At 38.3% G+C, this 17,664-nt stretch overlaps 1 protein-coding gene across 2 annotated transcripts in view; it reads left to right on the forward strand.

Moving 5' to 3' along the window:
- TFAP2D (transcription factor AP-2 delta) overlaps window positions 1-15,220 on the forward strand; it is a gene marked incomplete at its 5' end in the record, with an annotated part of 52,556 nt that extends 37,336 nt beyond the window's left edge. For both annotated transcript variants that reach the window (XM_084891317.1, XM_084891316.1), the window contains one exon: window positions 14,884-15,220. In XM_084891317.1, the coding sequence (XP_084747443.1) occupies window positions 14,884-15,103 (220 nt within the window). In that variant the 3' untranslated portion in view covers window positions 15,104-15,220. The remainder of the gene's footprint in view (window positions 1-14,883) is intronic.
- Window positions 15,221-17,664: the final 2,444 nt, after the last annotated feature.

Here is a 17,664-nt window from a genome sequence, read left to right on the forward strand (position 1 = left end):
ATTTTTTAAAAGTAGCCTGGATAGATGATCTTAATAGGACTGTAAAAGTCTGCGTGTTGCCTGATCTTGAAAGAGACTCCACACATTACAAGTGCAGCCCTTAAACCTGGCTTTACAGTGGACTCTCTCTTGGAGTTTTTTTTAAAACTCTTAAGAACTGGACTACCCCTTTAAATATCTGATTCAACAAGTCTAGGATTGCACTCAGGCATCTGTTATGTGCAGGTCTAAAGTTGATTCTGATAGTTAGGCAGCATTAAGGACCATGGTCCGAAGATATTTCTAGACTATTAGAAAAACAATTCTTATTTATGTTTAAAGTGATGCTGAGAGTTATGTAAAGTTCTATCCTGTACACTAATATATTAAAGAGATTCTACATCTATTATTCTGCTAATAATCTGGATAGCAATATTAGCATAGAGTATGTTCCTTTCATAATTTCCTACTGACAGTGGTAACTTTAATTTTGATAGAAGCAAAAACTCAAGAGAAAAATGGGTTAGACAGGAAGCAGAGCACATCTAACTCTGAGTACAGTCCATCGGCAGAGTCTTGTTTTCCGGTTTTTGCTGAGTGCTGGCTGGGGAAAAAGAAGAGAGCACGATTGAATGGGCATAGAGAATAATTAGTAACATCACCTTGTGCTACTATTTTATTTAGTCAAAATCTCCTTCTCTTGCCGAAACCGGTTTGGCTCAGTGGATAGAGCGTCGGTCTGCGGACAGAAGGGTCCCAGGTTTGATTCCGGTCAAGGGCATGTACATTGGTTGTGGGCACATCCCCAGCAGGGGGTGTGCAGGAGGCAGCTGGTCGATGTTTCTCTCTCATCGACGTTTCTAGCTCTCTAGCCCTCTTCCTTCCTCTCTGAGGAAAATCAATAAAATATATTTTTTTTAAAAAGAATTAAAAAAAAAATTTCCTTCTCAGAGAAGACCACTTGAATTACACCTGATAGGGTGCTTGATTTGGTTCCTTAAGAACCGTGGCTTACTTTCAGCAGATTGAATATTTCCCAGTAAAGCCAGGATGTGATCAGAGCCCTGTAAAGCATAGGTAACTACCTCTGATTTTCTGTGGTAATGGACATATCAGGGTGCTCTGGAACCCTGTGTGTGCAAGGACCCTCCTCGCTTTTCACAACTGTTTCCATCAAAATAACAGGAGGCAGATTTATTCCTTATTTATAATTTACTGAGTATGGAAACAAAAATGTGTCTTGCTGTAGAGAACACAGCAGACAACACAGCTCCTGCTGGAAGTGGGAAGAAAATGAAATGAAATCTGTAGGAGACCCTGTAGACAATTCCCAGGCATGGCAATTGCTGTGAGATCAGGTGGCATTGGGTTCCACAGACAGAACAGGTTCTGCTAAGACAGAAACCCAGAGCCCTAATTTTTCAAAATGCTAGCAATCTCCTCAGAGATCTCAGGACATGTTAACAACTTTTCCCTTTTTTTGCCTCTTACATTCTCATAATCGCATTGAATCTGGAATCAAGCGTCTGGCAACATGAATAGGGAAAACGGTTAAACTATCTTTAACACTCAGTTTAGAAAGAACAGTCTATCAGAAAAAGGAAATTTTCTTTCTCAGCACTCAGTTGGCAGCCTGAAATGTTTCTAATATTTTACTAGTGTCAGGCGGTACAAAATAACTAACTAAAGGACTGTCCCACTGTTTAGGGACTTTTAATGTGGAAGACAACTATAGTCAAAGATTATATGAGAGGGATTTTAGAATAGAGAATGAAGCAGCACACAGGCTATCACTTTTCCATCCACAGTACTTAGCACATGGTATGTATGCAGCAAATATAGATTAATAAATGAAGATAATGATGCTAGCAATGTTAGGTCTTAAATGAATCCTCCATTGATTCATTCCCCAGGGCCATGGGCTGAAGAAGTGGAATGATCAACGTGCTTACTTCTCCTATTTGAGTGAGAAAGTGTGCTGACATCACACCTTAGAATTAGATGCTCCTACTACTCCCATAATGCTTTGAAAATAAGAAATGTACAGCATTCCCAGATACCTGTGTGCCTGCTGGTGATTAAATTTTTCCATTGATTCTCACTGTTGAAAGCTCCCTTATATTCCCCACTCTTCTTCAATATTTGGATCTTCTGTTCAGCATCCCTGTCAAGTTGTCACCCGTTCCAGCTTGAAAACTTGCAGTGATAGACTGCTCTTTGCTCGAGTAGGCATCCTCCTATCTCTGACAGCTCTATTAGAAATGCCATTTTTTTCCCCAATGAGGCAACATCTGTCTCCCTAAAGTCTCCCTCCTTGGGGGCTTACAGAGTCAATTCTATCCTTTTACACTCCCAGTCTCTAAAGACAGCTCTCATGCCTCTCTGAGTTTTTTGTTCCGGGGCTATTTATCCCCATTTCCGTTAGTGTTCCACATATGTCATGCATCCCAGTCAACTCAGCTAGCATCTTCTGAGTGCTGCGTGCTTGGCAACATACCGAAGAGAGGATGTTTCTCTTCACTTAAGTGTGAGCATGTTTGGTCTTCTCTGAGGAGCCTACGATGTGTATAGTCCTCCTCCCTTGGGATGGGAAAGTGCAGGGAAGGTAATCTGCAGTGGGTGAATTTCTTAATATTACACAAGAATTTTTAGTGCCAGAAGAGAAATGAAGGAATTTAAATTGAGTACCTAATCCTAAAAGGAAGCATCATGAAATAAATTATACAACTAAGCTTAGGATTTAAGAAATAAAAATAGTAAGCTTTCCTTTACTGTTCTAGGATATTCAGCCTAGTCCACGGGGACATCTAAACCCATTTTATTTAAGAATATTGGGAATAGCCCTGGCTGGTTTGGCTCAGTGGATAGAGTGTCGGCTATGGACTGAAGGGTCCCAGGTTTGATTCTGGTCAAGGGCATGTGCCTTGGTTGTGGGCACATCCCCAGTAGAGGGTGTGTAGGAGGCAGCTGATAGATGTTTCTCTCTTATGGATGTTTCTAACTCTCTAACCCTCTCCCTTCCTCTCTGTAAAAATCAATTATATATATATATATATATATATATATATATATATATATATATATATATATATATATATATATAAATATTAGAAGTAGTGAGCCTGAATTGTGAAGGAAAAAAAAATCCTGTTTCCCAAACTTAAGCTCCTTTACATAAGGTTGAAATTAAACTTTAAAACGTAAACTCTGCAAGTGAGTGCCATTCCCAGGAGCAAAGAAAAATATGCTCATCAGGTGTTATTCACCAGTTAAGTGGACAAGGATAATCTGTATTTACACAAAAGAAAAGAGACTCCCTTGAGGTAAGCTTTGCAATAACAGCAATGTCAAATAGGCTGAAACAGTTTTCACTTCATCAGCAGACAAATGGAATCACGATGCACTTCTCATATAAATCAACATTAAATCACTTACATTAATTTACTACTAAATGGGAAATTAAAGAATTCAATCAGTTGCCAATATTTATTGTACTTCACATGTTGTGTGGCATTTGTTTTAAATGCTACAAGAGATACATATGTAAAAGCAGGTCATTTAATGACATTTTTGACATTTTCATGGATTTTTAGGTTCAGCAGGTAAGAGGTTAGTAATTAAAATAACAGAATCCAGTGGCAATTGTTTCTAATAGTAAGTGGCAAAAATGGCCCACAATAGTTACGTGTGAATAATTGATTTGTGGGAATGCATACATTGGGGAAGAAATTCGGTGAATTTTTATTTAAATAATTTCAGGTTTTTTAAGCAATGGACTGAGGAGCAGACATAGGGAAACAGCAGGGGATCATGGGAGACACTCAGTCAGGGGGCCTAGTTCAGTCTTGTCTCAGTTATCAGCTGGGCATGTGGATTGAAGGCAGGCAATCTCTGGGTGTTTCTCTGTAAATTGATGCAGTTAGGCTGGATGATCTCTAAAGCTCCTTCTAGACCAATGGTGTTTCACTCCATTGCTGGTTCACTGCTTTATTTTAAATCATTGTTTATACTATATTTCCATGTGATCTCATTTCTCCTCTTTATGCTTTAGGCACTCGTTTATTTTTAAGTCAACAATTGAATAGGGTTTAGCTAAAAAGCACAGCAGTCCTAAGATTAATGTCTTCATTCCTTTATACTATAGAAAATATCAATGGTCTAATAAGGAGAAATATACGGAAATGGTTATGGTTCACTTATCTACAAAAGCTCTATTCCCATATGTAAAAATAAATAAATAAATACATAAATAAATAAATACATAAATAAATAAATACATAAATAAATACATAAATAAATAGAATATAAAAACTCTTTACCTTCAAAAAGTTGACTTGTCTGTGATTGACTTTGGTTTCTCCTAATGGGTATGCAATGATTGTACCCTTAGCCTTAGCATTCTTTTCTATTGAGCTGGACTGAAATAAAATGGAATTCCAAGGACCCTTTAGGTGGACCTCAAAGTAAGTGGCTGAGAAGAACAGGAAGAATGTGGCATTAGGGGGAGGGGAGGTGAAGAGGCAGTATTTCTCCCAATCTGACAGAGATTCAGGGCAGTCATAAACATATTTCTCCAAATTGAGTTTCATAGAGCATTAGTGCCACGAAGTGCACCTTGAAATTGTCTCAAGATCAAGTGTTTTTTGGATCAAGAAACCCTGACTATTATACCTCTCTTGAAGTGTGCCAGTGCACATTAGCATGTCAAAGGTTCCCAGAACCTTTTGAATGGAACCATTTTTTATTCCAATGAAAGGAAAACTTAGTCCCCTGTTTTCAAAACTTGATCACAGAAACTATTTGTGTGTGTGTGTGTGTGTGTGTGTGTGTGTGTGTGTGTTTTCAAATACTTATTGACATTCCATAGAACTCAGGTTCTGCCAAAGTTCTTGTGGGGAATGCTAAAAAAAATTCATCATCTTCATTTTCCCAGAAAGGATAGCAGTCATGGTAGTTAGGTGTTATTTGTTGACCCTAGAATACATATCTAACTTCCTAGCTGCATTTATACTTAAAAAAAAACAACTGATGTTTTGGACCCCTCTCAAACCAATAATATCAGGATCTTTGGGGTGGGACCCACGCATTGGTATTTAAAAAATAAATAAATAAAAGCTCCCTGGGTTATTCTCATATATGTTTAGGTTTGAGAACCACACCAGCTGAAGGAGCCACAGACCATGGTGAGTGCTGTGAAGGCCTTGCCAATGACTACATTTCAATGCTGTCTAGCCACCAAAGTAAAATGTGCCATAAATATGCACCTTGGTTAAACTCAATGTTAAATCACTTGGGGCTATGAGATCATATAATCTATGTAGAAAATAAGTACAATCAGACGGTTTCCATTTCCTCTATTTCTTCAACCTGTTAAGATAGATGCCATCAAATTCTGGAGAATATAACACAGCTTTCCTCAGGGTGAGGTCTCTCTCCCTGGCCTATATTCAGGGTTGTGCTTTTTCATAGAGATGAAAGGACTTACCCTCATAGCTCTGAACAGAAGGAAGGTTTTTCTGTGAAGGCCCGCAATCCTTTCCTGCCTATTTCCAGGGACTGTTTCCCAGCCCCCTGCCCTCACAGCGGTTCTCATGAGTTCAAGAAGGCACTTTTCTGGCCACCATCAGAAACTAGAGTGGGGAGAACAGACTGAGCCTGGGGCGGTATTTGCAACTCAACCTGCAGTAGCTGAATAAACCAGGAAGGAAGGAAAAGGAGAATTGTCTTCTCTTTAAATCTTGCTACCTGCATGCCTCCCAGAGGCCAACAAATAGAACTGAAGTTGATGATGGTGGCATCCGCATGCAATACAGAAAAGCAAAAATACACGTTAGCAAACATCCATTGGCATAATGCAACATAACAAAATACTAGGAATAACAGCCTAAACTATTTCAACCTTTACACATACCAAAAGAAATGGAGGAAGAGAAGTTGGCTTGTCAAACATTGTCCAGATAGAAAATTGAAATTTGACAAAATGAAGAAAATGGCAGTTGGCTATTTTCTCTCGACTTTCAGTCTTCTAGTTTGTAGCATAATAGTATCTATTACTTCCAACTTTTGGTATATCAAAAGAAAGCTAAAAAATTCCATCCATGGTTGGCAGACACAACTGAGTGATCCAGCCTTCAGTGGCAAATACTAATGAGGCTTTTGTCTTCTTTTCAGTACATATTAAATCAGTGTTTGCTTAGTAGTTGGAAAGAATGTGCTGGAATCCAGGCCCATCTCTCGCCAATAGAGGAAGAATCCAGGAGAAGATTCCACAAGAGTTTGCTTTAGGCTACATTTTAGAAAATGCTTTAGTGGTTTAATTTAAATTAGTTTAGATAGATCAATTAAAGTAATGATAAAGCACTTCTGAAGGACAATTTGAGCAATATAGAAACAGTTTTGTCTGGGATACAACAAAGCTAGTGAAATGTAAACCATATTTACACAGATTAAGGAAAGTAAAACAGCTCTTGTCTCTCTTATAGATTGTCCATTCACAGTCTTATATTAATTTGCATTTCAAATTAACACTGAAGTTTTGGAGATTTTAAAAATAAACACATAAGACCTTGGCCCCAAGGAGAAAAAAAAATGCCCTTAATCAAGTGTTACAACATGTGAAGAAAAGTTTTTGAAATTTCTATTCTATGGAAGTTTCTTGAGAGTAATCATCATTAATGTCAAGTACAGTCATGTGGCACCTTAATTATGGAGGTAATTTCTTTTGCTTGTTTGTTTCTTTGTTAATCCTCACCTGAGGATATTTTTTCCATTGATTTCTAGAGAGAGTGAAAGGGATGGAGGGAAGAAGAGAGAGAGGGAGAGTCAGAGCAAAGGAGAGGGAGAAGGAGAAAGAGAGGGAGAGGGGGAGGGAAAGAGAAACATTAATGTGTCTCTGAGAAATGCATCCTTAGGCTATTTCCTTTCTGTGAAAACACTATAGAGTACTAGAGGCCCAGTGCACGAAATTTGTGCACAGGGGACAGAGGGGGTCCCCTCAGCCCAGCCTGCACCCTCTCCAATCCTGGACCCATTGAGGGATGTCCAACTGCTGGTTTAGATCTGATCCCCCTCACAATCCTGGACTGCTGGTTCCTAATCACTTACTTGACTGCCTGTCTGGTCACCCCTAACTGCCCACCCCATGCCAGCCTGATCATCCCTCACTGCCTCTGCTTGCCAGCCTGATCGCCCTTAACTGCCAGTTGTTTGGTCGTCCCTCATAACCCCCTGCCGGCCTAGTTGCCCCATGCAGCCTTCTTGTTCAGTCATTCGGTCACCCCTCACTAACCCCCTCCCCCCTGCCAGCCTGGTTGTAGGAAGCCATTTTGTAAGGGCATGAGGGTTAATTTGTATATTACCTCTTTATTATATAGGACTAGTGGCCCAGTGCATGAAATTCGTGCACAGAGGGGAGGTTCCCTCAGCCTAACCTGCACCCTCTCCAATCAAGGACTCCTTGGAGGATGTCCAACTGCTGACAGTTGGATATCCCTCTCGCAATCTGGGACTGCTGGCTCCTAACCCCTCACCTGCCTGCCTGTCTGACTGTCCCTAACTGCCTCTGCCTGCCTGCCTGGTTGCTTCTAACTACCCTCCCCTGCTCGCCTGATCTCACCCCCAACTGCTCTCCCCTGCCGACCTGGTTGCCCCCAACTGCTCTCCCCTGCTGGCCTGATCTTGCCCCCAACTGCTCTCCCTTGCCAGCCTGATTGGCCCCAAATGCCCTCCCCTGCTGGCCTTATCTTGTCCCCAATTTCCCTCTCCTGCTGGCCTGATCTCACCCCCAACTGCTCTCCCTGTGGGCTGATTATCCCTAACTGCCTCTGCCTGCCTGATAACCCCCAACTGCCCTCCCCTGCAGGCCTGATCTCACTCCCAACTGCTCTCCCTGTGGACTGGCATACAAGTACCTTCCCTATGTCATGCAGACTTTATTGTGCATGCATCTATCTTCCCCTTTGTTGGACCTTTCCCCCGGTGACCTGTAAAGTTTCAGCTTTCTGGTGAAGATGCCCAGATGACCATGCTTATAGTGTCTGGCCTCCCTTTTGCCCTCTTCCTATTATTAATATTAACAACTAGCTAATTACAGTGGTAACAGATCCAGCAAACAGTTACTCCCTTCCTGCACTCAGCCAATTTAAGGAGATGGTTTATGTTGCAGAAAGATGCTCTAGAGAATGTTAATTGGGAGGTCTAGCAAAATAGGAGTTTTTTAAACCATGAATAAAATTAAGAAGATGACTGTTAAATATAAGTTACATTTTCTCTAACATCAGGTGCTATAAACTGTCAGTCTAGATTTTCTCAGCAGGTGATTATATTGCTCACAGTCAGTTGTCAGAACCTTCCTGCTCCTCAGTGTGAAATTAGTAATAGGAAAATGAAATCAATGGGCTGGAATCTAGTTAGAGACAGAAAGAATAGTTCAAGATAAATATAGCTCCTAATCCTGACAAGCTATGATTCAAACCTCCAATTTTGACCCTTGCTTTTTTTAGTTTAGACTTACTGATTTGGTAAGACGTTTTCCTAACAATTACTCTTGAGTCAGATCTCTCAGTGTACTGCAAGTGGATATGTTTTCCTTAATCTCCCCTAAATTTCACATCATTGATTTTGGCCACCAACTAAGCTTTTTACCACATTAAGGTATTTCTGCACGTTGGTTTTTGCTATCCAATGCAGGAATTTTCCTCTCTATTTTAATTCCAGCCATTAAGTTACAAATCCATGATGCCTTCAACCACATTGTCAATTGACATGTCGAGCAGCGTGGAATTAATGAGAGAGCCTTGTGGAGCTCCACCAGAGATGTCCTTCAAGGTTGACAACTGCCCTTAAGTCCACTTTGGATTTCATTGTCCAACCAGCTGTGACTCTTCCTCACTCTGCTGTCATCTAGCTCAGTTCCCCCCGACCCACTCCACCCCTACTTATCACGTGGTATTTTGGGAGAATTTGGCAGATATATTGCTAAATCTCTACAGTAAATTAATTGCATTGCTACTGCTCTATAAGACTTTTATAAAGCAAAATAGTAGTTACTTTATTGGGTTCAGAAACCCAGTCAGCACTTCAGTGATCACCTCTATGTTTTTAAGTGTTAACATTTCAGACTTGTAATAATCCATTACATGAATAAAGTGTGATAAATCCCTTCACTGGAATGCTTACAGCAATAAAAAGAATCAATTGATAAACACAAAAATGTGGATGAATCTCAAAATTATTACCCTGTTTCCAAAAATAAGACAGTGTCTTATATTAATTTTTGCTCCCATGAAGAAGAATACGGTACACATTTATTGTTAAATGAAAATAAAGGAAATTTATTACCTGTATATGGTACGGTAGTATGGTAGTTGACAACACAAACCAGACAAACTGTGAATCCTACACTATCAAGAATTTTCTCATTTATTCAATAACAATCAGATCATCATCTTCTGGAACATCATCATAACAATCCAATTCCTGAATTTCCTGGTGAATTTCTTGTGACTCCATTTCTTTCAGAATCAGTTGACCAAATCTCTCATGTTTAGCCGTGGGGGAGGGGGGGGGGGCTTGTTTTCGGGGGAATGCCTTATATTTCAATTAGAAGGAAACCTGTAAGTAGGTCTTATTTTCAGAGGATGTCTTATTTTCGGGGAAACACGGTATGTTAAGTGAAAAGAGGCAGTCATAAGGGGTTTATAGACTATGATTCAGTTTAGATGGTATTTAAAGGAAAAAGCAAAAACTCTGGGGATAGAAATTGGAGCACTGATTCCCAGTAGCTGGGGGTGAGGAGAGTGAATGTATTAAAAAAAAAACACACAACCACACTTGTGGATAATGGTGGTGATTATATGACCCTATGAGTTTGTCAAAATTCAATAACCTATATACCTAAAAAGTCTGTTACCCTATGTAAATTCTAACTCAATAAATCTGATTTTTAAAATATCTAATTATAAAAAAATTGTTAAGGTACTAATTAAATGTAATTTAAAATCTTAGAGTTTCTCAAATTTGTCCCTTTTCCCCCTGCTTTGATTATAAAGGCATGTTTCTCTGTTCCATCTCACTGAATCCTTTCTCATCTCCCAGTTTTTCAAAGCTAGTGTCTCAGAAACACATTCCTGTGTTTTCTTTATCCTGAAATAGGAGTTTTCTATATTTAAAAAGTCTCAACTCTATTTCACAGTTTGAAAAGAGGAAAGCATCTTAATTACCATTTAGTCTTTTATATGCAAACATAGCACTATCTCCCACAAGCCTCAGGCCTATCCCTACATTATTTCTTTTGCTCATTCTTGAACTTCAAGATCTTCCAGCATCAGAGACTACCAAATGGAACCAAGGAAATTTTTAGCCTTTGTTAACTCAATGATTCCATATATTGAAGTCCCTACTCATTCTCCCCTAGGCTGCTGCCCCCTGAAGGTGACTATTACCCAAATGCTAGCAGCAGAGTATAGTCTAATGACGGTAGTGCCCCACCTCAGCCTTGTTTGTTATGTTATTTTTGCTTTTGGTTGTGGGTTGTTTTTTTTCCACTTTGTTTTAGCACTCTATATTTTTTAATATTAGACTATAATTATAACAAATTTATAATAAGAGCCCAAACCACACATTTTTAGAGATACAAAGAATCTTTTTTGCCACTTAATTAAACTTTTGTAGACTTTGATGATCACTTTTGCTCTAAGTCATCGTCATTCTTCCTCACTTTGATGACTGAGATCTTATTCTCATGGGTCTATTTTCTTCCCATTGTCTTCTCTCTGCTCTATTTCACATTTTTGGATGGAATGTTACTTCTTTCTCCTCAGGATTCTATTAAAGTCTTTTCATCACTTTGGCAGAAACACCTCTTTTTCAATATCTTAATCAAGGGAATCAGGAAACTGATTCCTTTTTTCAGTAACATCTACAGATTTTGAAGGGTGCATAGACTTTGATCGTCTATAAAGAAGAAAAAGGGCAAACAAAGGTACACAACAGAATGACCATCAGAGGTTTGGGAATGGAGAGGACATATGCCTGAATAAGCCTTTTTAAAATAAATTAATAGGACACACTATTACAAAGGTAAGGGAAAGGGACCTAGGAAATGAAAATGTGTTAAGAAATCCATATAACATGTGTATCCTCTGCCATTCTTCAGCAAAAGTTTTTTAAATGTGACATGAAGATGATACATTGCTACTTGTCTTTTTCACTTGTCTCATGAGGATCAACTTTTAGATGAATTTGAATTTAGAACTTTTAGATTTTGACTACCTACTCCAATACCATCATGGCTACTATTTACCCAAGTAATATTTGCTATCTACTTAGGAAATGTTCTCTGATGTTAATCTTATGAAAATACATGCAAATTCCAAGTAGAACCTAATATTAAGTCTGTGGTTAAAAACTAACATTTTCGAAAGAAAAAAAAAAGCAATCTCCAGTATTAAGGATTTTTAAGATTTGATTGTAGTGTATTACATTACAGATTACCTTAGTTTATTTTCTGTCTAGGCCTGAAAGTCAGCATTACCAGTTCTGTTTTTCTTCTATTTTTTCTATACATTCTACATTATTTCTTTTCTCCTTTTTCTATGTCACTGAGAGTGAGATATACACTTATTTTTCTGGAGTGGTTGGGGCCAAGAGACTTTCATGATATCCCAAAAGTTTTTTGGCTATTGTTGTTTTTAATCACCCTGTGATTTCACATTTTTTTCTGTGCTATTCTAAAACAGTGTTGGATTAATTATTTAGCTTCATAAACCTCACTGAAAGCTGTTAGAATAGAGGTTATGCTTTGCATTTAGTATCACCTAGGGAGGGGGTGGGCAGGTGCATGCTTTTTCAATGTGAAGGTATTGTTAAATTAAGGAAACCAACAAAATTTACATGCTGTTTTTCATGTGGAAAGATAACAGTTCAAGTAATTATTTTTCTTATGTTGACTATTCCACAATCAATTTTTGACTTCCTTGTTGAACTCAGTGTTCTTTCGACTTCCATAGCCTTTTGTTCATGCCCTGCGTTTGAAGAAGAGCACCATAAGCATTAATAATAATGAATTGAAGCTTAGAGTTGGAAAGAAGCATGCAGATGTTCTAGTTAGACCACTGTCATCTTACAAGGCTAAGTAACTTCCCCCAAATCACAAATTGCCTAAGGTCAGAGCCAATGTGAAGACTTGGGACACCTGGTTCTCAGTGCAGGGCAGAGATGACAATGCAACCTGCTAATGAGCAGGTACATATTTCAGAAGCAGGAAAGGCCATCAGCCAAGAAGAATGCAAGCTTAAGAACCTTTCATTATGGTGACAACTCTTCTGGACATGGAGAATTAAAGCACTTATATACACCTATCCATTTTGTACTTGATTTTTAAAAACCCTGTCTTATACAGGAAAGTGAGCTCAAAGAATTAACATCTGGGCCTACAAGTCTGCCCACAGAACCAAGTTAGAGAAACTAAGCTAAAACTGCCAACATAATGTGATTTGGCAAAGAAAAGGACTAAAACACACCCTTAACCCAAGAAGAATATAAGTAGAGGCAATACAGAATATTAGATTTCTCAGGCAAATTATTACTTCTCTGGCATTAATTTCTTCATCTATAAAACAGAAATAATAACTACCTACTTAGTGTTGATCCCAGGATTATGTGAGATGATACAGGATAAAGTACTCAGAATAGGGTCTACCATATGATCAGAACTCAAATATTGGCTAGTAACTTCAATGTTTAACCTAGTAAAATTAATTCTGCATATTCAGATGAAGAAGGTAGTCATAACCAAAGAGGACATGGCAGTATAGAGGAAAATAACACTCATCTAATGAAGTAAGGATCGTTGAAACAGGAATAAAGCATGAGAAAAGAGGTAGTTTGTTCCAGGGCCAAGCATCTAGATATCGATGGTTGGCTTTCCTCAGTTCTTTGTAAGGGTGCAGACATGCTTAATTCCTCCACTGCTCCCATCAATTCCACTTGTTGTCCAGACTCCCTGATAGTTCCGAAAGCCTATGGATTCTTCTCATTGTAGAAATGGAGCGGAAGTCAGTTTTCCTACTCAGTAGTGCAAGACACTGCAGCAAAGAGATGCATATGCTTGAACTATGATGATGCCTTTTAAAAAATATATATTTTATTGATTTTTTTACAGAGAGAAAAAGAGAGGGATAGAGAGTTAGAAACATCGATGAGAGGGAATCATCGATCAGCTGCCTCTTGCACACACCCACTGGGGATGTGCCCACAAGCAAGGTACATGCCCTTGACCGGAATCGAACCTGGGACCTTTCAGTCCGCAGGCCGACGCTCTATCCACTCAGCCAAACCGGTTTCAGCTGATGATGTCTTATATTACAAATTTGGTGCACATAGTTGGCCAAGCACTGACCATTCTTGTTTCTTATTACCTGGAGACTGAGGTTGTTTTCCTTTATTGAGTGTGTTAATTATGTCCTAGACATAAGGAAAGCTTTGCAAAATATTTAGATAAAGGATGCTAGCAACCTGTGCAGAGTAATGAGGTACATGCAGATAATCTTACCCTCACCATTAAAACCCCAAAGCCACTATTCTGCATCCTTTAAATGGATTAATTCAAACACAATTCCATGTGATATATCTTATTATTGTCACAATTGAGGTGATAATGAGTGGACTGCATTAGACCCTAAGTCCCTCATTTTTATTGTTTTATATTTTTGTTCCTAAAGATTACATACCCTAAGAGAGGTAACTAGTTAACATATCATAACAAGGATAGTTAAAAACTTCTAAAGTCATAACAGTTAAAAACTTCCAAAGTTTTAACAACCTAGGGCTTGTAATAAGTTGATAGTTTGTTTTTTTAAAATATACAGTATATACAATGTTGTATACATAGTATAACATGCATAATATATGTCTAGCATATTTTCAATACTATTTCAAGTATGAACAATGGAGAGCAACCTGGCAATATTATTTCAGAGGCAGTTGACCAAGTGGACAATCTGGATGGCTTCTATTCACAAGAAGAGTGAATCTGCACATACTTGTTCAACTAGAAATATCTGTCATGGTTGTAACAGCTACCTATACTGAGGTTGCAATGGCACCCTACATTTGCTTATTAGGTATGATTATTATTTAATTAGTAGGTGCTAAAACTCAAATACAGATTGGTGTACATAAGATGGAATTTTATTTTTCTCTCACTAAAGAGACTAGAGGTGAGGGGCTCCTTTCTATGTTGTTCCATCTCCATCACCAAGGTAACTATCCTCATCTGCATAGCTGCATAACTACTTTGAGAGGACACAAAGGGCACTCAGTTTCCTTTTAAATAGGTGGAAGTCTCACACAGCCCCTCATATTTTATTGTGAAAGGGTTAGTCCCTTGTTCAAATCTAGCTGCAAGGGAAGCTTGGAAATATAGTCCCCACCTGGCTGGCCACCTGCCCAGGTGAAACTCTATTACTATGAAGAAGAAAAGAATGAAGTCAGAGAAACAGCCATCAAGCATACTCCACCAATTTTGATTTCTTCTTATACGACCAATGCCCAATCAAGCATAGATATCATTCTTTAAAATGAGATGATTTCCATACATAGAAAGTTGTATTTTCCGACTTTCTTGATGAGATCGAGTCAGGTCATGTGTTAAATACTCAGACTTGCTAATCATTCATGCATATCAACTCTATTATTGACAAACCTCCTTCCAAATGCATTCCAAATTTTTTATGGTCAAAAGGAATACACTGACTTGTGCTCTATCCTCCACAATGCTTAGTACCACTTATGAATATAAAACATGCCTGTTGAGTTGAATGTTCTGGATCAAATGGGGGATTTATTGTCCGATTTCATACTGTATCTTGCTCATCTCTTTCTCCTCTCACTTCTCGTTTCCAGTTTGATCACTCATGGCTTTGGGACTCCAGCAATATGTGCAGCCCTAAGCACTTTCCAAACAGTCCTCAGTGAAATGCTGAACTACTTGGAAAAACACACTTCCCACAAAAACGGCGGAGCAGCGGATTCTGGCCAAGGACATGGCAACTCGGAGAAAACCCCGCTGCGGAAAACCTCAGAGGCCGCCGTGAAAGAGGGCAAAACAGAAAAGACAGACTAGCTACATCAACCAGTCTACTTCCAGAGTCTTGCTGCTGATATTTTTTCTAACATATCATATATCATGGAGGGTGATTACACTTCAGTGAATCAAATCTGGACTGTTCCCTGAACCTCCATAAAAAACACACACACACACACACAAAAATGGAAATGAAAAAAAAAAAGAAACAAAAAAGGACAAAACCACAAAAAAAAAGTGAAAAAAAGGAAAACAGCAGTATAACCGTGTGATGAAATTGTCACTTTTAAAGTTTCATGTTATGATAAACTCCTTTTGTGCACGTAATTTCTTGTTCTGAATGATAGACATCACAGTGTTAAGCGCTCCTGGACTGTGGAGAGGCAGCACATGCGTTTCACACCTGACTGATGCACTTTCTGACCCTGCTCTGTAGGGAGGGGTCAGAAAGTGTGACCAAACTGGACTCTACCACCAGTGCTCACAGCTCCAGTCTTGACATAACTCCCTGTAACGAGAGTGCCTCTTTTCAATAAGTAGACCAACCTGGCAATTAATCCATCAATAAATACTTTGGGAACTGAAAAGGGCAGTCACGAATCTTTGTCCTGTGAATTGACAGAAATTCTAAAATTTTGGTCACCCCCAGCCCATTTAACTACCAGTGCCTTGGTGGTATTTAAAAATTCCAGAAAACTCTGTTCCTCCCCCCCCACCCCCCCACCCCCCCCGCCCCAGTATGACTATTCCCTTCTCACCCTAGGTCTTTATTTTTGCCCAATAGCTAAGAAGAGAGTCAACATAATATTGAAGAAATAAGAAATGTGAACTCCTCTATCCATTCTCCTCACACACCCAACCTAACAGTTCAAGGAAACAGACTGCACTTAACGGGTCAGGGCAGGATGGATACAGTAGCTTTGCCATTCTTGGGCTCCCAATGGAAAGCAGTAGAATTGTAATGTATAGGAAAGCTCTGGAATATAAGCAGCGATCTCACCAGAAAGCCCTGCCCCTCAGAGACAGCAGAGGACCACAGGGGACCCCTGGAGGTCCATTGAAGTACTGGTGGCCAGTGATTGTGTGATTAGAATGAGGGCCCTGCTTTTTCTACCTTTGTGCTTCTTCTACCTGCTCGATAGCTGTGTCCTAACCCTTTGGAAGCACAGAAGCATTCAGGTCTGTGTTCAATAAAAACAAAAACAGAATGATCGGAGGTGACTTTTGCTTTTAAGATGCTTCCTTTTCTTATAGCTTGTTTCCACAGTTTATTGTCCTTTAGTTAAGACACTGAAGACAAGAGGTTCCGCGCTGCAAAGACCAGAAACAAACTGAATGAAAGTTAGAACCATTTAAACCAGAAAGTGTCAAGAAATCTGACTGGTACCACATTATTCTAATCTTTCTACTGTTAACATTTTCCAACTTCTAAGCAAATAAATATATAGTTCATCATCTATGAAAAAATAGTTTAAAAATGTGTGGACACACCTGACACCAAGTGTAGCAGGAAGATAATATCCTTTTGTTAACATATTTCAATTACTTTCACTAAGTGTCTGCCATAATATAACCCCATGGGAAATAGTAGTATTATTTTTAATTGGAAGGAAATTAATTGCTCAAGATTTTTTATGTAGAGATCAAAACATATTTTTACCTAATAATAATTCTTAAAATTATTTGACCTTTATCTTCAGTCATGTACAGAAAAGGGGAGCCATAACCAATAAAAATCTAAAATATTCAGACTAAATTCAATTAACAGGAATAACTACTAAGGAATTCTATAATAAAGGGGTTTTATAGTTAGGTAGAAAAGCTTGAAATAAAGAAATGAATTGTGGCTTCATGTTTATCTAGATCCATTTTTAAAATCTTACCATTATTCAAGGCTTTAAAATTTTTTAAATAAAATAGAATAAAGCTAAGATTCTGCTGCGGTTCCAAATTTCATCACAAAATAAATTATTCCATTTTACATGAAATTATCCATATTGTAATATATACACAAAAAGTGATGAATATTTCAGTTTCGTAAGTAGTAGGAGGCTATATACAGGTAATGTGGACCACTAATATTTCCTTAATAAAATTTCCACATTAATTTTCTTTTAGTCCTTTTATTATTAACAATACATATGTATTTAATATGACATTTTGATATGCTTATCTGCTAGGTACTTAATGTAGTTATATACCATGTAAAATGTTCACCAATAATCAGATGAAAAGTTAGATCTGGCTTATAGTACCAGCTTATTTCTCCACCCATAGTTGTTACTAGTTGAGGTTCTTAGCATCTCAATGGGGTGTTTTTTATTAACCTTGGAAACAAAAGCATAACTATAAATAATTACAGTGCATATTATTTACCAGGATTTTGGGTGTCTTCAGAGCCTTAAATGGACAGCACCCATCGTTTAAATTAACCAGCCATTGGGACATAAATGAATTAGTGGACTGGTCATATTTAGAGTCATTATTTATTATCATATCCTAATAGACATTGTTAACATACCAACTTTTGCCTTGTATATAATAGGTACTTAACACTTTTTAAATATAATAAATGAATAAATGAATGTGTGTGTGTTCTT

This window comes from Pipistrellus hanaki, assembly GCF_964339955.1.
Source record: "Pipistrellus hanaki genome assembly, chromosome: 7".
NCBI classification, from domain to species: domain Eukaryota; kingdom Metazoa; phylum Chordata; class Mammalia; order Chiroptera; family Vespertilionidae; genus Pipistrellus; species Pipistrellus hanaki.